This window comes from Peromyscus leucopus, chromosome 16_21, assembly GCF_004664715.2.
Source record: "Peromyscus leucopus breed LL Stock chromosome 16_21, UCI_PerLeu_2.1, whole genome shotgun sequence".
Classification (NCBI taxonomy): Eukaryota; Metazoa; Chordata; class Mammalia; order Rodentia; family Cricetidae; genus Peromyscus; species Peromyscus leucopus.
In genome coordinates this window covers 12,202,676-12,226,406 of record NC_051084.1, presented here as the reverse complement: position 1 = coordinate 12,226,406, position 23,731 = coordinate 12,202,676, and the positions used below count along the sequence as shown (strand labels likewise).

The 23,731-nt window shown below is 51.1% G+C and overlaps 1 protein-coding gene across 1 annotated transcript in view; it reads left to right on the top strand.

The window, feature by feature from the left end:
* The first annotated feature begins 15,865 nt into the window (after nucleotides 1-15,865).
* The window catches only part of LOC114706144 (copine-5), a 31,330-nt gene continuing 23,464 nt past the window's right edge, over nucleotides 15,866-23,731 (top strand). The window contains exons 1-2 of the mRNA XM_037199590.1: nucleotides 15,866-15,987; nucleotides 20,888-20,992. Coding sequence (XP_037055485.1) covers nucleotides 15,896-15,987; nucleotides 20,888-20,992 — 197 coding nt within the window. The 5' untranslated portion in view covers nucleotides 15,866-15,895. The remainder of the gene's footprint in view (nucleotides 15,988-20,887; nucleotides 20,993-23,731) is intronic.

Genomic DNA, 23,731 nt, shown 5'->3' with positions numbered 1-23,731 from the left:
AAATCCCTCCACGTTTAAAGGGACATCTGTCTTTAAATACATTGTATCTTACTCTTCAAGGTGACCTCGGTGTCATTTCAAGCTCTCCCTTCCCCTGAGGGTTTTGAAAGAGTAACTGGGTCTTCCCTTGATGGCAAATGTGCTAATGAGAACAGTTTTAAAGCATTGTGCTTCCTCATCAAGGCAGAATGCCTGCTAAATAAATACCTTAAAAGGAAAGATCCACGGAATTCCACAAATAGATCCTGAGGTTAGAAAGATCTAACCTTTTAAAGAGTCTTTCTTTCCACATGTTCTATAGAATCTATATTTCAAGTCTTTGAAGGCCATCTTTCCCAGGATGTTTTGGGAACTTTTTTACCCTCTTAAATTTTTATGTATATAACACAACATGGTGAATTATCACCTTTTAAAAATAATTTTTTTTTATTTTTAAGTGTGTGTGTGTGTGCGCGCGTGCACACGCATATGTGTGTGTGTGTGTGTGTGTGGTGTTGTGTGGTGTGTGTGTGTGTGTAGTGTGTGTGTTGTGTATTGATGTGATGCAGGTATCCACAGAGGCCAGAAAAGGGCATCATGATTCCTGGAGCTGGAGTCACAGGTGGTTTATGAGTCCCCATGTGGGTGCTGAGAACCAAACTTGGGTTCTCTGCAAGAGCAAACACAAACACAATGTTGAGCAATCAGCTCAGCAGTTTCTGGAATTAAAGCCAAAGTTGTACAACAGAGATCATGGCCTCTTTTCATGTTACACAATGGAAGTTCATGCATGGGTAGAAGAAACACCCCCAGTCCTCCATGTTTTCCATCGGTTACTCCATGGTGGTTTTGAAGCAACAATGACTCCTTCATACTGACACTGGTACTCTTTCAAGAGACAGTCAAACACATAACAAGCTGACACGGGATAATAGAGAGGTTGTTCATCTCTAGGTGAAGAGCAGTTAATGCTCAGTGACTCTGGTACAGGGAGGGTAAACAGGTTCAGATTTGGAATCTGAGTGACATTTTAAAAATAAATATTGTAGCAGATTGAGAATATTTCAAAGACAGAAGCATATAACTTCTCTAAGAAAATATGAATGAGAGGCTGGGGGTGTAGTGCAGGTGGGCAGAGCGCTGGCCTAGCACGCGCGAAGCCCTGAGTTGGATCCTCAGCCTTGTAAAGCAGGAGTAGCGGTACATACCTGTGATCCCAGCACTTGGGATGTGGAAGCAATAGAATCAGAAGCTCAAGGTCATCCTGTGCCAGATGGTGAGTTTAATACCACCCTGGGTTACATGAGAACCTATTGCAAAAATATTTTTGTCATATTTATTTTATTACATTTATATGTTATGTATTATACACATTATACATTAGGGATTGGAAAGTAGGGCATTTGCCTGACATTTGTGAAGCCCTGACTATAATCCCAGAACCAGGGGGAGTAAAGAACATTCATATGACCAAAAAAAAAAAAAAAAAAAAAAAAAAAAAAAAACATAGAACATTGAAGGACAAACAATATAGGAAACATATAAAATTATAGTTTTATAAACACCACCAAAGAAGCTACTACAGGAAAAAACTCATAGTCAAGATCTGTCAGTACTTGAATCCTAAAAGGAATTCATATCTTATATTTTTTGGTTGTGAGCCTAGCCTTTAATGGCTGAGCCATCTCTCCAGCCCAGGAATTCATATCTTTAGTATATGAAATACTCAAAGCAATGGAAAAATCTTGACACCCCACTAAGAGGATGATCAGATTATCTGAATGGATACAATATAAAAGAATTCCCCAGGCCAAGAAAGGCCAAGAAACACAAAACAGATGCCCAGGCTTGAAGCCTCCAAAGAGATACAAATCAATGTGAGGTAGTGTTGGTGCACACAGTGCATGGACATGGAGACAGGCTTGATTGACGTGTAAGATCTGACAACTTATGAGAGCAGGTTAACAATGCTCGTCACAAACAAGGCTTGAAGGGAAGCCCTTCTCAGCCACTGGCTCACTTGTAAGAACTTACCCTAAGGAAATCAGCGTTGTGTGGATTTCTGTTGAGATCTAGCTGGGGGTTGACAAGAGGGCTCAGCAGGTGTAAGTGCTTGCTTCCAAGGCTACCAACCTGAGTTCAATCACCAAGGACCGACATGGCAGGAGAGAACAGACTCCCCAAGTTCTCTACCCTCCACACATGTGTACCACCGTAACACATTTGCACCTGCACACACAAAAGCAATAGTAATGGTAACAAGAAATTTAAAAAGGAGCCCAAAGTGCTGAGGCAATAACTGCCTCTGGGGAAGGATTGGTAACACACGGGATGCAAGAGTGGACAGGCATGGGAGCCTGCGGGCTGGAGACCCTGATGGGGACTGAGAGCAGATGTGTGACCAGCACTAAGGCCTTTGGGGATTTATGGTTTGGAGACTTTGCCCGGTCTTGGTGCAAACTTCTCAGGTTCCTACCTTTCGAGTTACTTTGAGTTTGGGGTCAAATTTCTGGTATCTGGTTTTCCCATCGCAGCTTAGGTTTATGTGGTTTCAGCAGAGAGTCACATGTTTGAACTTCTGGATTCTGTCGAGGGTGGACTGTGATCATCCACACACAAGAACTTAAGTCTCTATTCACTTCTTGCTGCTTTGCCTTTTAAAAGGGCTGTCTTGGGGCTGGAGAGAGGGCTCGGCAAAAACGAGCACTGGCCACTCTTGCAGAAGATCAGAGTTCCATTTCCACATAGCAGCTCAACCATCCAGTTTCAGGGATTCAAGGCCCCTTCTAACCTCCACAAGGCACCAAGCCCATATGTGGTACCCAGAAATACATGCAGGCAAAACACTTATACACATAAAATAAAATAAGTAAGTTTTTAAAAGAAAGAGCCATCATAGTAGAGTATGTCTTGTTACAGAGAGCAGAGGGGGGGTGCTTTTTGTATGATGTGACAGACTGAGCCCAAAGATGTCTACCCCTACCCCCATTCCCCAGAACTGTGACTCTGCTACCTCTGTGGCCAAAGGGACTTAGCAGATAGTCTCTGCAGGACCTTGGAAGTGGGATTATCCCTGGTGGATGAACCGATTACAGTCTCAAGGACCCTTAAATAGGAAAATGGGGGCAGAAGGCTCAGTGGGAGACGTGGTGTCAGGAACAGTATATCATGTGTCTCAGACTAAGGAACTCAGGCAACTTCTGACGTGTTGGGAGAGCTTGGCTGGATCGGCGCCTCGCTCTGGGCTTCAGATGGAACAGGGACATAAGCATTGCAACTCCTCGCCTTGCTTCTAGACACACTGCCATGTAGAGATACATTTAACGTGTCACTTTGTGTGATATCTCTAGGCATTAATGTATTATCATATTAAGAGAAGCTATCATAATTATAGATAGCTTAATATTAAGAATCGACTAGTACATGGTTCTTCGCTCATTGATTTGTTTAAGTATTAGTGGTTCAATAGGGATTGATTTAAGGATAACATATTGAGAATAGATGCAGCAGCGATATCTCACACTCATTGGATATGTTCGCTGGAGCTTGAGGACCTTTGTTTGCAGCGCATTTTGGATTCATTCTGCGATAGACAAGGCTCCAGACCGTGGAGACGGCCACCTAGCGATGATGATGAAACGACATCGGGGTTTCGGCTATCCTCTCATCATGCTTTCATCCCACTCTTGAGCTCCTTCGATTGCTTGGGCTGAGAGTTCTTTTTACTGTCGGCAGTTGAAAGCCCTGTTCTCAACTCTGGCTCTTAATCGCACAAGCCTGATCTGATAGATAGGGTGGGGACTAGGGACGGAATTCCTCCCAAGGGAGGTCACAGGGCTAATGTCTCGTTTGAAGGCATTTTTCCTTTCTTGGTTGGTGTGGTGCGCTCAAGATGAGTGGATAGGCCTTTCTCCAATAGCCCTTGGGCTTGGTGGGACGGAGGTCTTGTGATTCGTAGCACCTCTGTCGTGAGTGCTGTGCAGGCAAAGAGGATGGATATCAGAGGTTAAAATTAGCTTCAGCACATTAAGGAAACTTCAATGACAGAAGATTGGAAAATTAGAAGGCACAGGATTACTGGCTAGACATCCAGGCTTGACATCCCTGAGCATCTCCGTGCACTGCTGGGTCCTTACGCGTTAAGGTCACAACACATTTGACTAGAGTCCTAGAAATAATGTCTATAGTTAAGGGATACATTTCCTAGAAGGGCCATCGTCACCTGGAACATAAACATTTATATTAGTCAGTCACTCAGTTAACTGGCAAGGATATAATCTTAACATCTAATGAGAACGACAAGAGATAGGAATAATCTAGACGATTCAGGGAAAGAAGAACTAGGAGAGAAGCATCGTTACGGTGGTTAACTGAAGACTATTTCGCGCTACACATTACATTGGAGAACATTTGATTAAGCGTCGACAACAATCGCAGCGAACCACAGGAGTACAACCATTGCGAGTGGCTGGCGTTATTACATACGCTGTAACTATGACCAGGTTGGATCCGGATGGAGGTCTATGGGCTAATATACAGATATTATACTTCACTATCTAATGGTCAATTCCAGTGCCACATAAGAGAAGCACATGGGAGCACAGCAGCACACAGAGAATTCATTACTAATTAATAATAACAATAAACTCTCACTCATGTGTTTGATTTAGAACAGAAGTCATATAGACGGCTTTCGCGTGGAGCATCATAGCATAATAATAAGGCTCCAACCACCGGCATTGGACAATATGGGTCCAGGGCATACGTGTAGATACGCCACTTACCTAGAAGAGCAGGGTGGTTGCTCTCTGTGGTTTCCTCTTTCACTGTGCTGGCACAGGCACGCGCGGATCATTATTCTTGAGGGAGAGGCTCACTAAAGAGAGATATCCCAGATTGGGTCAGAGCTGTTCTTTTTAAATTGGAGCTTAAGGAGGTCATAGTATAGAATCATTTGGGCGGATGTCTCTGTGGTGAAGGATAATAAGTTTATATTTGGGTTATATAGCTTTCATATAAGTTGTTTATTTAATATATTAAGGAATATTTATTTGTGTGTGAAGACCTGGGTTCCTTCATCGTTGTTGTGTAGGCTCTTCTTGGCTGGGTGCCCCTTGAGTAATTTATTGTGACTATTTTGAAGAGACCCAAAGTCCTCTGGAACCATATACATAGATATTGTCACAGAGATCGCTCTTTGGGGCCTCTGCCTCATGTTCCATCGCAATGATAGCTCAATTAGAGCTTAAAGTGTCTTCTTAGACACTATCAAACATACACGACTTGCTATCAGTCATAATGTGTGTCTGCAAAGTGAATTCGCGTAAGCGACTGCTCCTTCACCAAATAGACTGAATTCAACCTCAGAAGCAGCTGCGAACAAATGACTGAGTTTTAGTTTATTCTCAGCACTTGCACGAAAAGCCTCGGAGCTGTTGTTTAATTTGAGGTGCGTCACTATGACGTGAAAGACACACGCTGTTGTCCTCTTTTGAGGGATGATAGGAGTGTTATGTTCTTAATAACAGATGTGATGGTTTGCCGTAAGCGTGCGAGGGGCACGCGCTAGAGATAGCGTTTGTTTAGCCCAGCGATCGCAGAAGGACTGTGATATATTCATTGTTTATTAGGATGTTCGAACTTGTACCACTTCTCGAGCTTCTTCATGTGAATGTGCTCATAATCTAAAGAAGCAGCAGAGATAGATAAATGAGCCTGGAGCAGCTGTGGTAAAAAAACAGGGGAAAGCCGAGGCCTTGGAGTATGACCAAGTTGGCCCTGTTTCTCTTGACCAGTTCCGAAACATTGCTTTCAAGATCATGCATAAAGCCTGAGCTATGTATTAAACAAGTGTGAACAGACGGCTCTTCTTGCCATTTCTCTGTTCTTCTGTGAATATTGGTATGATTGTTTATAATACCTTGTTATGCATCTGTGTTAGTTGAGGCTGGTGAGTGTTGTGTGTGGACGGTGGCTGTAAGAAGGCTCACGGCAGGCGAGACTGGACGCGGGCAGGTCGATGCGCACTTAAGCTACATCTCATATTGTACGCTAACTGGGCCTGAACCGGTGGACAAGAGGAAATAGTCGTGCGGAGTTTCTTTTGTCAAAGCATATTCGCAGGTCGCCAGTCACTTCTGTTTGAACCTGACATGCTTGCTCGGGCAAGCGAAGCACTCTAGAGCGCCCCTATCAGGCCGCGACAAACACCTTTACCTCCGTCCACCGCTCGCGTGAATTATCGAGTGGTTTGTTTTATTTCTGGAGGACAGCGTGTGTATCAGGTGAGGAGTGATGAGAAATATGTAGGTCGGCATGGGTAAAGTGTAAGAGACCGCCGTTGTCGATTCTACAGTCCACACTGGCCTAGGAACTCTTCTCCATCCCAGACAGGCCGGGTCCTCAAGGCTCCCAAGAGGGCTCCTCCTCCTGCGATCCCACGCATTGATGTGGGCGCCGCCTTGATATTGACCTCGGTCTCACATCCTACCCCAATTACTCTCACGTCATCTCGTCTCACCTCGTGCTTTCTGGGCCAGGTGTGCAGCATTATGACCCTCGCGCCAGTGCTCAAGTACGCTGTCATGTAGCCGCGATCGGGTACGGAAGCAGCTGACCAATGGTGACCGCAGGCTCATCTTGGTGATTCCTTCCCATTTCCGCGGCAGATCCTTGGCAGGCTGGTCTTCTGTGTTGGGTCGTCCTCTAGCTCGTGAGGACTTTCACTCCCTGCTCAGGTCGCATGACTCGTCCTCGGTGAGTTCGGAGGGTATATGCGTCGTGGGCCAAACGTGGAAAATCTGGCATCACACAGGAGAGTGGTTCATTGAATAGGCTTATTTACCTAACAGGCGCCAGTTCATAAAAGGCTTTGCTTCTTACATTCAGGCATTGTTCTCTCTTCTGCAAGGCATCGAGCCAGACTTGGGGGGCGGGGACTGAGTCTTGAAGTCTTCGCTCTACAACGACCAGGTGAGATCAGGGTTGGTCGGCTTGCCACTGTGGGTTTATGTGCTCGTGTCTTGACGAGCCGAATTTTCGAGGGGTGGTGGGACCATTGCCAGCAGACGCTTCCGAAGGAACTGCAGGGGTAAGAGACACAAAGGATAGAGAAGGGCGTCTGAGGCACGTCTTGTGATCCACCAGCACCGCGGCACGTGGGAGAGGGAACTTGGCGCTTGCTTCCGGACACAGGTTTAATGGAAATAGGCCACTTCAAAGAAAGCGAACAGAAGCCAACGAGCTGCGCGCAGGACGGGCCTGGGAATAGTGGAGCTCGGCTAGGTGGGTGGATAGAAGGTCTTGTCTCAGCCCTCAAAACTCACTGCACTCTTTTGGGAATGTTATTTTAAATGGATATGTAAGGGCATTTTTTACACATTTTTGAAGTTAAAATGTATCACGGTGATATATGGGTCTCACTGCTTGTGCTCACGTCCCCAACTTCTTCCACTCGGCGCTGGATTTACCCAACGTCCCTTTTGTTCTTTTTTTCAATATAAGTCCGCGGGGGCCACTTCAAATTTCCTTAAATTGTTTGATAAATTTTCATATTTTCTCACTCCTATATACAAGTACCACATTCGCCTGTCTCGGCTACATATATGTTACTTGTATGTATATGATTTCAGAACTGGTTTGCGTTCTTGCTTGACTTACTCTCCTCTCGGATTTCACAATCTGGGGCCCTTCCCTGGGAGACTCTTTCTCCCTATTCTTTCACTACCCGCCACTGCTTTAGCTTTCCTGTAAAGTTTCTGTGTTCTGGGTTGGGGTCCATGAGAATGGTCCCTTTCTGGTGTGAGAGCAGTCTGTTGGATCGTTGTTCTTTATAAGGTAATTGTTGTGAGACAAGAATTGATGAGACTTCGTGGTGTACAGGATTCGTCTGACTTTCTAGGAGAAACAACTTCCCTTAACAACTCTGCCTTCGTTCCTTTTCGGCTGGCTTCTCAAAGGTTTTTTCTGACGCTCTCTTCTGTGATTCATTATCTCTTTACGATTAGATAGAGAGATATAGATTAATACATATGGATTACTCTTAACTAAGGTCATGGTGGCGATTGAGTTAATGATTTGTTGTTGGGCATTAAGAGGTGGGGTGTTGTTGTGGGTCTGGTGCTACTGGGTGTGCGATAGTGTTTCAGGTGTGTGTGTGTGTGTGTTTGGGGGAGGGGCGTATGAACAAGGCATGCTACGCTTAGAGCTGTTTCCCCAGAACGATTCGTGGTGCATACAGGAGCATCCTTTCTCGGCGTCTCTCACCGAGAGAAAGGTGGAACTGGAGGCTTTCGCATCAAGACCAACTGGGTTGTTCTTCTTTTGCATGCCCTATGCTATCATACTATTTTGAACACACTTGAACACACCAGACACACACAGCGTCGATGCCGTCTGTTGAGGGCAAACACACTACAGACATCACACACACCACAAAGAGAAAGAGTTTCCCACAAGCAACCAAACGGGACCTGGCTGCGTAGGGAGCTGCGGTCGCTGCCATCTTGTAACAGGAGTGACTGGTTACCTGCTATTATGTACAGGTTTGGGGCAGGGTGGCTATCTTTCGTTGAGTTGTGTGTGTCAGTTTCTGGGAAGCTGTCGGTTGGGTTGTGGGAGGCCATCGGCTTGCATAAGTCCCGAGCGCGCTTTGCACTACTATTCCTCATTCCCATTTCTGGGACACTCTAGCTCGGAGCGAAGCACTTATACGGTGGGTCTCTGGAGCTCCAGGGCTTTCTTTGTGGTAAGAGGTCTGTTATGGGTAATGAGTCTCCTGCAGCCTCGCAGGATGTCGGGGCATGGGATACTGAACAAATTATTAAAACTCAGATACACTGCGGGGTTTCTTTCTTGTGCTTCCGCCCCGACCTCTTATGAATGGTGGATTCAATAGGTGGCCAACCAAGTGCTAACTTGCCTGCATTACATGTACTCTCTCGTGTTGGAAAACCCGAAGCCAATAATAGCCAAGGCTTGGGAGCCGCAGAAGCGAGTTCATAGCGCTGGGGGGGGGGGGGGGTGAACGCCCTGCCTTTTGGGTGGGTCCTTCATCAGCTGGGGGTGGGGGGGTGGACAGCCTGCCTGGTCTCCCATTTCACAGCTGGGCGGGGAGGTGGGGCGCGTTGACAGCCTGCGGTGTGACCTGACCACGGGCTGGGCTTCATGGGGGCGCGCGTAGGGGGTAGGGGGGGTGCACAGTATTGTCCTGCCGTGTTGTCTTCTCGTGGGTGCACTATTGCTCGCCTGTCTGCGTGATTGTTATGATTGGGATTCAGGTGGATAGGCAAGGATGGTTGACGGTTTGGCGTCGATTGGGCATTTCAGAGCACAGGGATTTGAATCGCTTCGATTCAGTGTTGCGTTTATCAATCACGATGCTGGGAAAGGGCCTTTATCATCTGTGTGTTTTTGGGGTAGAGGCTTCTGCCTTCTTTCTTTCTATCGGTTATTCGAGTGAGAGTTAAAACGTCGTCTTTTGGTTCTATATTATGTTGGTGGGTGTCTCTATGAGATTGCATATGGATAGGGTGTAGCTCTACGCTTCAGAAGCTACACGTATAAGGAGGATCGCCTGTCTGGGTGCGTAGCCAGGTCAACGGTCAAACAAGGAGGATCTGTCTCTACTGCCTGTGGCGCTGTAAACGATGGCGCAGGAACAGCTAGACCGGTGACCTCGGGCGAGCACTATGCCTGGTCTTCCCCAAGCCTAACCCTCTGTTTTTTTAAGGTAACCACTCGCCTCGGCTGTGGGTGTGTGTAAGGCGCACGCGCACATATGTATCATTGATGGGGGCATGTGGTGCCTTCCTGGACTGTCGTGTGTGTAGGTGTAAGATTAATGCTATGTGAAGTAACTAAATGCATAGTACCAACTATGTGAAAAAAAAACAATCAGACAGTGATGTGTCGTTATAGTATAGTCGACACTGTGCTAACCTAGAATGAATTAGGTACTAGTTCAGCTACATGATCGGATTGAAGACTATTTGTAGTGTAATTATAAGTTTCTGTTGTGCCTATTGTTCAGAATATTGAGTGTTCTTTATCAATTTTGCAGTAAAGGGTTATCTGGGCATGGTTAGGGTGGGTGGTGTGACATGCGACGGTTTGTTGCTTGGCTGGTGGTGTCGGTTTATTGTAGGTGGTGTCCGGATTCTCTGTTCATTTTCGAACTAGCATATGTTGAAGAAGCGCACCGTTATACAAGGGAAATTAGCCTTGTGTTGATTGTTTCTATTTTTTTTCCTCTTCCATAAAGAGTTACGCTGAACCATATGGTAAAGTGCGTAATCAGGATGGGGCTGTTTCTCGTTATGTTCAGGCGATTGTTCCACCTTTGGTATATTGTTGCTTTATTTGAGCGCTGAGGCGTCTTAACGCAGGCCCTGGGGAGCATCGCTAGCAGTTTGGGTAGGAGGTTCGCGACTGCGCACCAGTCTGCCTCAGTTCGACTGTGATTTCCACTGAGGTTGAGCCTACGATGCTTTCTTGCGCGGGAAGGAATAGGTAGCATAGCTGCTCGGAATGCTCCTTGTGGGAAGCGTTATTGTTGCCTCACCTTTCTTGTACTCGTTGTTGGTTTGGTTTTAGCGTTGTGTGAATTATACTATTTAGTTAAATCGGTACTCACGCTAACTTATTAACTCCGACATTTAGTTCCATTCTTCTCCAATAACTCTTAATCTAACCATTGAATATAGCACCCACCCCCAAGCGAACTAGATAAAGCACTTCATTGTAACACTTTTAACACGAATTCTTAGACCGGATCACTGCGTCGTGACACCCACGAACCACAGTCAAGAAGACACACTTAGCAGATCAAGCGCACCTAGCAATTGATAATCCCATTTTTTGCTATCGGAGTGAGCTATGGAGAAAGTAAGCAGGGTGTAGCTAACATGTCTAGGGCAACTGGCTTGGAGAACATCGCCAACAGGGTAGTGATTTCCAAAAGGAAATCGTGAAAGTATACATCATGTCGTCGGAGGGTTGCTCCGTTCACACCCGGCACAGAGAATCCGGAGGCTGAGTGTGGGATGGTTTAGAAAAAGCGCTACATCTCGTAAATGGCCTTGGGCTTTTCTGTGACGTCTGGGATATAAGAATCCAGCCAGTCGGCGACGGTCGTGTTCGGGACAGGCCCGGGGCGGGCATGACTCCAGGGCGCTGTTCTGGACCTAGTTACTTGGGGTGGGGAATCGTCCGTGGGTTACAGGCAGATGGCCTTGTCGTGTCTGGGAGAAGGCGAAGGACTAGTAGTCTTTTTTGTTTATTGAATAAATGTCCCGAACCGTACTCATTGCATTTTTGTTGGGGGTTGTAATCCACTGAGATTGTTGTTTTCGGTTAGGGCTCGTTGACGTACGCGTGATCGTCTTTTTAAGTGAATAGTTGTTAAGAGCATTTATTTTTGGACATTTCGGAGTCTTAGGTGCTGCCCATGGTTTCACAACGACGCAAATGATATGCCGAGTCTCGCGGACCGTGCGTTTAGAGGACGGCATGGCAGGGCAAGAAGCCAATAGATGGGGGTCACCAGGCCAATAAGCCTATGATGGCTTCGGTGGTGTTTTGCATCTTTGTCCGTGGTGGCGCCTGTGACCTTTCTATGCTGTCGTGGTATCCTCGTCGAGTCACCAGCTCGTGATAAGATCGAGCCTTTTATTGCTTTTGTCAGACCTCGCCGGTCGGTGGGGTTGCAGAGCTTGTGTGAGGTGTGTCTTGTAGTGTGCCTCTATGAGGGGATGGTGTTAGGAGCCCAGTTGGGCCTCATGAAGGGTAAAAGCTGACAGAATTGCCTAGCTGAAACGACAGTCTCTCTGAGCCTGCCTGAATGTTCTCGCTGGGGGTAGTGTCTCAGTTGTCCAAAGGCAATTTATGCATGGCGGTGGATATGCAACAGTTTAGCAAAAGAGCAATTCTGCTGCTGTTTTAGAAAACTTAATAATGTGTTGTATTCTTCAAAAAACGATTCCCGAGGTGAAGGAGTAGGAGGAGCAGTGGAGCCTTACATAGGTGGCGTGCAGGAAGACTTGGGATATGGTATGGGATGAATCTTAAGGAGCAGAGCGGCCAGGATTCTTAATCTTCCGCGTGGAGCCTACTGGATTCCCGTTCTGTGTATCAGGGGCCTGGGCCCAGGCTCCAATGGGGAAGCGTTGGATGGAGCATTTGCTCTTAGACGGGTCTCTAGATAGAGGGCCCCCCCCAACCGCAATAGGCGCTAAGAGCCCCATGTGGAGGGCCCTATGGACCCCCCGAAAGTACCCCCCCGCCGTGCTTTTCAGTGGTGAAGGAAGCGATTTTAGTAACACCACCCAAACCCGGATCCTTCAACAGAAACCGCTGGGGATTCGCAGGGCGTGGCCACCGAGGCTTCGACAACTGATGGCAATGGATTACCCACTTACGATCTCAGGACGAGGTTGTCAGAAGGTTTCGGAAGCGCTATAATCTTGGCTAAAGGAATGGGTTTGAGACTGGGATGGGGACAAGAGGGCACGGTGTATACAGGATGACGGATTTCATGCCACCCAGGGTGCGCTAGGCTCTTCACGCCCACAAGCGCTCGGACAGGGCCTGTGGATGGCAGTGCAGGGTGGGATATGTTGAGGGGCTCTGCGACCAGCATTAGGCAATTGACGGACGGGCCACTCCTCGCGGGTCTCCCATCCTTCCCATCTAGGCCCATGCCGTGGGGATCCTTTGAGTGTCATTGAGCTAGGCCCCTCACGGGCCTTCTCCTCCCCCGGAGTCGCAGGGCGATCACTAGGGGGACCTTTCTTGCGTTTTCGGTGATCATAGCTGCAAGAGAATCGTCTCTGAAGGTCCATCGCTTGTGTCGCCATTATTGCCAGGCCAGGGTCGCTGTGGTGTTCGGAGTAACACGCCAGCTGCGCTACACGTGGGCTGCGCTACTGGAGCGCCAATTGTGTGTCTAGGCCGGGAGCTGCATTGGAGTGTGTGTGTGACTTTGTGTGTGTGTGGTGTCGTCACTTTGGTGAGTGGTGACGTGGAAGTCCCGGTAGCCAAGAGCCTCCTCCTGCACCTACCACGCACTCTATCTCTGATAAGCGCGCATGACCGATCTAGGATAACCCGACGGGCTGTCCACGGTCACTTTACTCTCGCGCGCGCCTTGGTCACGTAGAGCATTTGAAGTCCACCACGGCCTCTGACTGGGAGTTCAAGCCGAAGCTTAGCCGCTGCTTTTTTTTTTTTTTTTTTTTTTTTTTTTTTGTCTCGCATTTACTTAACATGGCCTAGACTTATGCAACCTCGGCTCATGAGGTATACCCGATGTGGCTCCCGTAGAATCGGCGAATGTGTTTCACCACTGTTTCTCGCGCCTGGATCCTACTCACATTGGTGGGATGGAAGGGATTAGTAAGTACTGTTGCTACATATATCTAATCGGTCTTGCCTTTTTGGGGTATATGCACGGTGGGGCCGCTCATTCATTCATAGGAATCTTCCAGTTACGCATCGTCTTGAGCGTGGAGAGCTAGTAAATGCTGGGATAGTCCAGAGCACCAGAGGGTGCGTGTCTCATCGCCGAGTTATGAGGTCTAAAGGAAACCAACTCAAAAGGACCTGGTTCTTGGCCTTGGGCATTTCTGTCTTAAGTTGCCCTCACTGCTTTGAGTGGGTGGTAAGAGCTGTTTGAAGTGTGGCCAGAGATGTTACCCTACAAGTTGTTAACGACTAGGGAACCCGGTGTAGAAGAACACAACTTTTTGTATACCTCGCTTTCAGCACTCGTGGGCGTTGAGGTTCCTAGGAATTGGATTGCACCAGGCCTTGGGAGGCCGAAGATCCTTTCTTCCTGTTACTTCTTTACACTTTGGCCTTATTGGGGTCCTAGCATAAGGTATGCATGAATGTGGTTACAAGTGGTGGTAACTTCGGGGCAGTTTTGCCACTAGTGAAGGTCGTGTTGCCAAAAAAGGGCAAGCACATAAGGGTCGAGGCCTGTGAAGGTGACAGTAGTGCAGGGGAAACGGGGTATAATTTGTCGCCCCTACTGTGTGGGTCCTGGGGTTGAACTTACTCAGGCTTAGTGGCAGGAACTCAGCCTTCGTGGACCCTTGTGTGAGAACGTGCGTGCGTGCGTGCGTGTGTGTGTGTGTGTGTGTGTGTGTGTGTGTGTGTGATAGGATTTCACTATGTATTCCTCCCTGGCTGAGTAGTCTGAAACTCTCACTATGTGGACTAGGCTGGCTTTGAACTCACGGAGATCTGGAAGCCTCTGTCTCCTGAGTGCTGAGCCCTCTTTGGTGTAAAACAGGCAGGAGACCAGGTCCAGCTCCTGAACTGTTGACGGGATGAAGTGCACGTAGACGTAAGGTCGCGGTGGAGATGGCACCGTGGGTAAAAGCGCCTGCTGTGCCAGTGTTGAGGACCTTTGAGTCCCCAGACTCCACAGAAGAACCGGATGGATACTCGTGCGAGCGGCTGTCATCCCAGGATGACATCCGCTTCCTGCAGCGTGGTGGGAAGAAGCTCCAGGCCAATCCTCAGAAGCTTCGGGACGGCCAGCCTGGCCTGTGAAACAGTGAACAACAGAGACTGTCTAAATGAAGTGGAAGGCAACTAATACCTTGGTTGCCCTCTGCCTTCCACAATCATGTACACACACACACACACACACACACACACACACGTATGCACGCCCCCCCCCCCTTTTTTAAATCGGTGGGCGTGTTATATACAGCCTGGTTATACTGCCAGCCACCAGTGTTCTGCCACCGTTCCGTCTTCACGGGTGATTCGCCTCCACAGGAGAGCCAAGAGAAGCTGATGGACAGCAGGTCGGAACCCCAGGGTCTTCAGGCACAGCTTGCCTTTCACCGGGGACACCACATTGGGCTAGGTGAAAAAGTGAACTTTGATTGACATCTGCCACGCCCGGCCAGGGTCCCCCACAGCTGGGGGCCAGGGTTCTGAAAGGTCAGAGTCTCAGAGGACAGAGTCAAGGAGTGGGGTGGGGGACTTGTGTCCTGAGGGGTAGGTAGGGGTGGGGTAAGCCTGAGAAGGATGAAGCCTGAGGGAACTGAGTCTGAGAGAGGTGTGACCCTACCCAGGAAGGGGGCAGGGTCCTCAGAGGACTTGACTGCCTCTTTGCAGATGTCAGGGCCGTGGGGCAGAGAGCTGTTCTGGGGTCAAAATTAGCTCTGCTTGGTGAGCTTGGTAAGCCTCCCTTATCCTCCCACCCCCTTCCCACACCCTCCCTGTTCCCCACTGAGAGCCTTTGGCCCCTGATCTATTCCTTGTCCCGCCCCCCCTTAGGGTGTTGGGTGGGAACACTGGTTAGTGGGAGAGGATGCCTAGCCTCAAGTGTCCTCTAGGAACCACACAGGAATATGAGGGTAGGGGCATGGAGGGCACTGCCAGGCTTTAGGGTTAGCAGGCCATGCTCAGAATGGCCTTGGTTTGCCATGTCACCATGGTGAGCACTGGAGGGATTACACACGGAACATGTCATCCCTTGACCTCCTGTGCTTCTCACACAGCGAGGGAACCAGAGGCTCTGAGAGGTTACCCGCCTTCCTTGGGGGTCACATAGCGTCAAAGTGGTAGAGCCAGGGTTTGAAATCGGGGCAGCTTCAGATCCAGCTGCTTCTCCAGCCCGCTGGTCCTCCAGGCCTATGCACTGATTACTGCTGGGGAAGTGGTTCCTGTGTGCCACGGGTGGGCCCAGCACTCAGGAAGCAGAGACAGGTGGATCTCTGAATTCTAGGCCAGCCTGGTCTACAGAGCGAGATCCAGCACAGCCAGGGCTACACAGAGAAACCCTGTCCCCAAAAAACAAGCAAACAAAAGGTGCTACCCACCCTGTCTGCCTCTGCCAGTCCCTGGGATCCCCCTGCCTCACCACCCTGTCCTCCCTCCTTTCCAGGATGTGGCCACAATGCAGTTCTGTGCCAACAAGCTGGACAAGAAAGATTTCTTCGGGAAATCCGACCCCTTCCTGGTGTTCTACAGGAGCAATGAGGACGGAACGTGAGTTTCCCTGACCCACCCCACGGCACCGAGCACCAGGCCCGGCTGGGGGTGTGTGGCCACCCCGGGGCCCCTGCTGTGTGGAGCTGATGCCCTGGTGAAGCCACTGTGGGGACCTGGCACTGACGCTGGGAGGCGCTCAGCGGTGGTGGGGGCTGTGAGTGCCCTGGGGCGTGCGCAAAGGCAGGGTTAGAGCAGAAATGCCTCCTCCTGCACCAGCCCCTCCCCTCCCAGATCTGAGAACACCCGCAAAGGCTCCCCAGCTGCATTCCAGACCGGGCAGGGCTGTGACTTTTCCCCATGGCTACCAAGCGTATGTTCAGAACTAGAGTGGAGACCCTGTTCTCCCTTTCCTCTCATTAAGCTGGATCTAAGGGAAACATACACAGCGCACTGGCCAGTGTAGGTCAGCCACACAAAGAAAGACCCTGGGCTGAAAATCTGAGAACCTAGATCCCCCCTTCCCCCCCCCAACCAGCTGTGTGACCCAGGGCACGTTACGGCCCCCTCTCTGGGCCTATATTCTCATCTACGAAATGAAGCGGTTGGATGAGGTGGTCTCCATGGTCTCTTTAAGCAGCCGGTTCTGGGATGCTACAGAAGGCGGAAGTGATGAGGCCAGGAGGGTTAATTGGAGAAAGGCGGCCAGGAAGAAAATGGGTCCTTGGGGTGGAGTGAGGAGCAGAGTGCTGGACGGCCAGAGAGCCAACCTGGTGCAGAGCTAGAGCCCAGGGCACACTGGCCTCCTTGTGCTGAAGTGTGCACACACGTGAGTGTGTGTGTGAGTGTGTGTGTGTGAGTGTGTGTGTGAGTGTGTGTGAGTGTGTGTGTGTGTGTGTGTGTGTGTGTGTGTGTGTGTGTGTGTGTTGGGGGCAGGGCAGCAGCAGCAGGCAGGAGGTGTGTTTCCACGCAGGAGAAAACTGATTTTTAAACCTGAACTACTGAGCAGGAAATTAGGTGTGACATTTGCATGACAAAGGGCTTTGTCTCTGGGAGGACTCCCAGCAGGGTGCTTTAAATATTCCCGAACGTTCTAACTTGGTTTTGGTGGAGGGAGGAAGAGGAAAAGGCTGGGGGGGCGGTGTGTCCGCTCTCTACTCGGGTGTCCATGTACTGTCCCCTCTGGAGAGGCTGAGCCCTGGTCTGTAGTGCCCTGGTGGAGGGGTAGGAGGAGGGTTGGCGTCAGGAGAGTGGTGGCCCTGGGAGGCCGTGGGCAGTGGGCGGTGCGGGAAGGATCTGGGGTTCGTGACTGTGGCTGACACGGGATCCAGTGGGAGGTGCCCGAGCTGAGCTGTGGGTGGGAGCAGGGCAGGGAGGGGGCAGAGGGGCATCATGGAGTCCCGTGGGGACCAGAGCTGAGGCCTTTTCCTCCTCGTGGAGTCAGGGGATCCCAGAGTGCTAGGGATGCCGGAGGAACTGGTACAGTGGCTGAGGCCTTGGGAGTTATTCGGGTTGAGTGTCTCTCGGGTGTGACAGAGCTTCCTGAGGGGAGACCTTGATCCCTGAGAGGCCTATGGGGTACTGGAGAAATTGACCGGGGAGCACACAGCAGGGACCAGTGCCCTTTCCTCCTCAAGGCAGACTGGGCTGGAGAGGAAGGGTGGTGGTCATCCATGTGTGAAGAGAGGAGAGGGGTGGGTCATGATAGGGAGGTCAAGGTAGCAGGAGCTAGGGGCAGTTGGCCACCTTATACCTTCAGTCAGGAAGCAGAGCATCCCAAGTCCAGGAAATGAATGGCGCGTGCGTGCGTGCGTGCGTGCGTGCGTGCGTGCGTGTGTGTGTGTGTGTGTGTGTGTGTGTGTGTCTGTGACTCTGTATGTCTGCCTGTGCGACCATATGTGTCTGTGACTGTGTGTGTCTGTCTCTGCCTCTATGTGAGTGTCTCTGTATGTGACTGTATATGTGTCTGTGTGTGAGAGACTGCGTGTGTCTGTGTATGCGTCTGTGTGTGTGTGTGTGTGTGTGTCTGGGTCTGTGTGTGTCTGTGTGTCTATGACTATGTATGCAGGTGTGTCTGTGACTCTGTGTATGTCTGCCTGTGTGATCGTATGTGTCTGTGTGTGTGTGACTGTCTCTGTGTCTGTGTATGAGTCTACATGTGTATGTGTCTGTGTATGCATCTCTCTGTGTGTGACTGTGTATGTGTGTGTCTAAGTCAGAAGATAACTTCTGGGAGTCGGCCGTCTCCGTCGACCATCCGGGTCCTAGGGATTGGCTTGGGTCATTAGACAAGTGCCTTTTCCTCAGCCCCAGCCATTCTTCTTACACTCAGGGATGCACAGCTGGCCCTAGGACTGGGACTCACATCTGTCTGGCAGATGGGTGACACTCTCCTAAACTCATGCTCCAACTGTGCGTCAAAAGGAACGGTCTACCGGGACCACTTGGCATAGTGGAGCCCGGGACCAGGGGAGCGCAGAGGGGAGCCGGGGAGCCTGTGGATCTGATGGGAGGTGCAGCAGAGCTTAAAGGGAGCAGTTTGAGGGAGTGCCTGAGACAGAAGCAGGACCACCCGGGCCTGGGAAGGAACATGGAGGAGAGAACTGGGCGGGGGTGGGGGTGGGGGCTAAGGAGACCCACTTGAGCTGTTGGGCCGTGAGGGAAGGACAGAGGTCTGCATGGGAGGCCTGAGGCGGCTGGGTAAAGCCCACCCTTTGGTGGAATGTTCCAGGGTAGATCCCTGAAGCCCAGGATGCCTCTGCAGCCTGGCTCCTACAGACATCTGCTCCTTGTCACCCTCTGTTACCCTCGGCCACCTGCCCCAGCCCCTGGCACTGGGCCCCTCCTGCCCCATACCTGTCCCCTCCTCCAGCTCTAGGGTTAGCTACAAGGTCTCCCACGTGGATGTCACACTCCAGCAGGTGGGCGAGGAGAAGCAGAGAAGAGAAACACTCAGCCTGGTGACAGGGAATGACATTTTGACTTGAAAATTGCCGAAGAAGAAGCGGCACAGGCTGTGTGGGCTCGGGTGGGGCCCTGGCGCTTCCTGGTGACCTTTCCAAGCTGGAATGTCACTGGGGTGGGTGCTGGGAGAGCTTTGCCCACCCTGAGGCAGGGCTGCTCCTGAGATGGGGGCTCGCATGACTAGGGGAGTGGGCAGGACACACAGCACAGCCTATCCTCGTGATTAACAAAGCAGGTTCTTGGATTCCAAGGGGGGGGGCGGGGGGGCGCTCAAGGAACTCAGGTGGCCCAAGGAGAGGGCTTTGCCTCCACTGGACTGAAATGCCCACGAAAACAATGGAATCACTCCCCAAGATGCACAGCTCCTGCTTAGTTTTTTTGGTTTTGTTTGTTTGTTTGTTTTTTGAGACAGTATCTCACAATGTAGCCTCGGCTGGCCTGGAACTCGGAAAGACTGGCTGGGCTGCCTCTGCCTTCCAAGTGCTGGGTCCAAAGGTGTGAGCCACCATGCCCGGGACGGGGGGGGGGGGGAGGCTCCTTTTTCTTTTATTGTTTTGTTTTTAGCAGGCCCTTGGGCTGCTGGAGGTAGAGCTCAGTGCTATCAAGCATCTTACCTGCTAAAATTGCCTGGCCCTCATCTGTTCCTTTTAAAATATGACTGGAAACCAGTGATGGTGGTGCACGCCTTTAATCCTAGCACTCAAGAGGCAGAGGCAGGCGGATCTCTGTGAGTTCCAGGACAGCCTGGTCTACACAGCGAGTTCCAGGACAGACAGGACTACATAGAAAACCCTGTCTTGAAAACCAACAACAACAAAAACAAAAATATGACTTGGGGCTTGAGAGATGGCTCAGCCATTAAGAGCGCCTACAGTTCTTGCGTGAGATCTGAGTTTGGTTCCCAGCAGCCGGGAGGTTCCTAGCCTCCCATAGCTCAAGTTCTAGAAGATCCAACATCCACTACTAGCCTCCACAGGCCATTGCAAATTGTGGTACATAGAAACTCCCTCAAGCACATACAAAATGAAATAATTTTTTTGTTTGTTTTTTCGAGACAGCCCTTGGCTGTTCTGGAACTCACTCTGTAGACCAGGCTGGCCTTGAACTCACAGAGATCCGCCTGCCCCTGCCTCCCGAGTGCTGGGATTAAAGGCGTGCGCCACCACCGCCCCAGTTACTTTTTTTTTTAATGGTTGATAACTAGGCATGGTGTCAATACTTAGAATCCCAGCACAAGAGAGGCGGAGGCAGAAAGATGAGAAGTTCAAATCCATCCTAAGTGACATGAGACCCTATCACAAAATAAAAATAAACAAACAAACAAAAGATGACTGCCTGTCTACTAGGGCCAGCCGTTGTTCTGGGCTACACCAGTCATCAACATCGGGAGCACTTTTTGTTCTTGCGGGCCTTCATTTTCCTGACGGAGCATGACAGAATGTTTTAGGAGAGAAACGGACCATGTCAGATGGTGACAAATGAGATGAGAAGGAAGAGCCTGGAAGGGGAGAGACAATGGGGTGTCACAGTCAGGGTTGGCACATTCGAGACACGGCAGTGGGAGAGGTTCCTGGGGGCGACGTCTGGCTGGGAGGTGGAAGAGATTGAGTGCAGGGACGGAGCCAGGGATGGAGAAAGTGTCTGGGGGGAGGTGGGGGGCGGCAGGCACACGCTTGCATACACCCACCCGCCTGGCCCTGAGGTTCAGCTCCCGGGTTCCCAGGAAACAACTGCCCACAGAGAAAGAACGTGGTCAGAGCTACACAGTAGGCTGGCCCCAGGACAGTGGCTAGAACTCAGGTCCCTGACACTCCCTGCAAGGTGTGCTGCTCCAGTCAGGGCCCTGCCTCCTTCCAGAACTTCTCTGCTGTGCCATCTTGTGTAGCCTGGCTGTGGCCGTTGAGGGTGGCGCCTCCTGTCACAAGTCGGAGGAGGCTGCGACACTGGCCATCTGAGCTTCCGCCCTGATGCCTTTCCCTTAATTCTTCTTGGCCAGGTTCACCATCTGTCACAAGACCGAGGTCATGAAGAACACCCTCAACCCAGTGTGGCAAACCTTCTCCATCCCCGTGAGGGCTCTGTGCAACGGGGATTATGACAGGTGAGAAGAGACGTCTTCTCCTCAAGGGGCAGAGCGTAGGGCACCTGGGATGTCCGGGGTGCCCTGGTCTGGAGTTCTTCATTGCCCTGGGAGGGGCGGACGGCGGCAGAGATAAGAGATGAGGCAGGAGGGACCTAGCTCTAGCCACCTCACTCTTGGCCACTTGTCAGGATCCCAGGGACACCCCCCCTGCCAACCTGGTGGGCACAAGTGAGGGGCGGGGGTAGGGACGATAGCATTTATGAAGTGTTTCATCATATCCCATGCCAGCCTGTCCTTCTCTTCCTCGTCTCTGTGCATTGGTACCAGTGCCTGAGTTCTGCCCCGACTGACTGACTGAGGGAGCGGTCAGCCTGGGCAAGCTCTCACCTGTCTGTCTCTCAACTGTCCTTCCCTGAAAAATGAGCCTGGGAATCCTGCTGACCTCCCAGGGCGCTCACAGGAAGCCAGCAGGAGGAGTGATAATGTCCCACAGTCAGCGTCCTGCCTGCTCATTTCCTGAGCCTCAGCCATGTGCCACATCTGGCTGGGAAGTCAGCTGGGAGCACATGTGCCCACCTCACCCTCTACCCAGCGTCACAGAGCTTAAGTGTTGGTGAGGGAGGCAGCCATTAATCCAGCAATCACACGGAGAAACATGTCATTATCCACCACAGAAGGTGCCGGAGGGAGCAGGGGGGGCCAGGTCGGATGGGTGCCGCAAGACAGGATCGGTCTCCGTGAAGTCACCGAACCGCTGGCTGAAGGAGTGGGGTGTCTGCTGGCCGCTCCCACAGAAGCCCTGGGGCATCAGAACAGACACCTTGGGGGTACGCTAGGACTCTGCACAAGGTTTCCAAGGGTGTAGGTATGGGGTTGGTGGCACCTCTTTCCCTCCAGGGACACTCTCAGGTGCTCATCTAAGATGCACGGTGGCTCCCTTTTGTCCCCGGGTGTTCAGTACCTTATGTCCAGTCTGACTATGTGACCTTCCGGGGCAGGTGGCAGTCTCTGTCTTCTGGGACCTTCTGTTCTGACCATGTGAGCTCAGACATACACAAGTCCCATAGACAGCTAAGTAATTGCGCAGAACGAGCCGGGACAAAGTGAATGTTGTGGTCAGACAAAGCCCTGGTACACCCTAGCTGGGTCCCAGGGCACCTGGAGTTGGGGAGGGGACAGAACAGCATTGGATTCTGAAGGAGGCTGGGGACAGCTGGAAGGTTGGGGGTGTGGGTCCCGGGCAAGGGGCTTGGAAAGGGTGGAGAACCAGAAGATGGAAAGGCAGACTACAGTCACATAAACCTGCCTCCCCAGGGAGGGGTTCCCAGAACCCAGCTGTTTCGGAGATAGACAGGGAGAGGGACAGCATGCGTGGAGCCTGGGCTGACCACTGGTCCCCTGGAGGAGGTGAGTGGTGAGAAGTGTAGACAGGCCTGAGCCCAGCTCCATCTTCCTCCAGGGTGGCTGACTCTCTTCTCCATGGCTGGGCGCAAATTGTTGGTGACATGATTGGCAGCAGAATTAATCCAGGGGCCAATGTGTCTGGCTGAGTCTTACCCTGGCCTGGCATTGCCTGGAGCGCCCACTGAGGAGGTGCTGTGGGAGGCCACTGTCCCTCTCCTGTAGGGCCTCTGGACCTTACAGGGTGTTGCTGTGCTGGGTGCTTTAGGGGCCCATTGGCCTCTCAGGTTGCCCCAGGCCAGCGGGGAGGCAGACTGGCCACGATCACGGCTGTGGCTCTCAGTGACCCCTCACCTCACCTCACACTGGGTCTACCCAACGCCCTGAGTATGAACTGAGTCCATCCTCCCGGCAGCCTGGGAGGAGCTCCGCATGGTTGGGCTCCATAGAGGAGAGGATGAGTCTCAGAGAGGATGGGGACCATCCAGCATCATGCTTCCAGCTATGGTGGAGAGAGACTCAGGAGTTGGGCCAGGCTGGCTCTAAAAGCTGTTCCTAAATGGCCATGATGCAGTGTGGCAGGGGATCCAGGGAGGCTCAGAGACCTTTGTTCAGGGATGAGGGGCTTGAGCTCTGGGGACCTGAGATGGGGACACCCAGCGAGGTCATTTCAATCCTTAAAGTGTTTCAAGGTCCTTCTGACATTAATCTCAGATGGTTCAGAGAGGAGAGGGAGCAGGAAACGGCAAGAAGGAAGGTCCAAAAGGCCTTGATATCTGGCTGGCTGGGGGAGACGTGTGTGCTATGCTCTTACTTGGCACTCAGTACCAAGCATAACACGGCCAGATTCTTACTGTAGATGCCACCTCTGGGCTCGTCCCTGGCCTGGGGTCTCCCTTACCACGTTCCTGTGCTGTGTGTCTCCATTCCCAAACAGAGCCAAACCTGAATGGCCCAGCTGAGCAGAGCTCACGTCAAAGGTGGTGGTAGGGTCAGAACCCCTCCAACCTGGGGTGGCAGACAGGGCCCCGGTGACAAGAAGCACTTCCCCAGTGTTCTCAGACTCTGTCCCACTGTCTTAGCATTCTGAGTTGAGGATTTCCCTGATTAGAGGGGGTCCGCCTGGATTCGGCTGCTGTTACCCACTCACACCGTGGAAGGGAGCAAACAGGTCGTGAACTCACCTGAGCTGGGAGTGTTCCATCACCACCGCTCTGTGGGGCCAGTGGACATCGAGGTGGTGTAGGGAGGGGCCAGGTCCACTACCAAATGCTTCAAGCATGGCTGCAAGGGCCGCCTCATCCTGCGTAGCACATGGCGAAACTGGCCTCAGAAGGGGCAGTCCATACCCGTCTC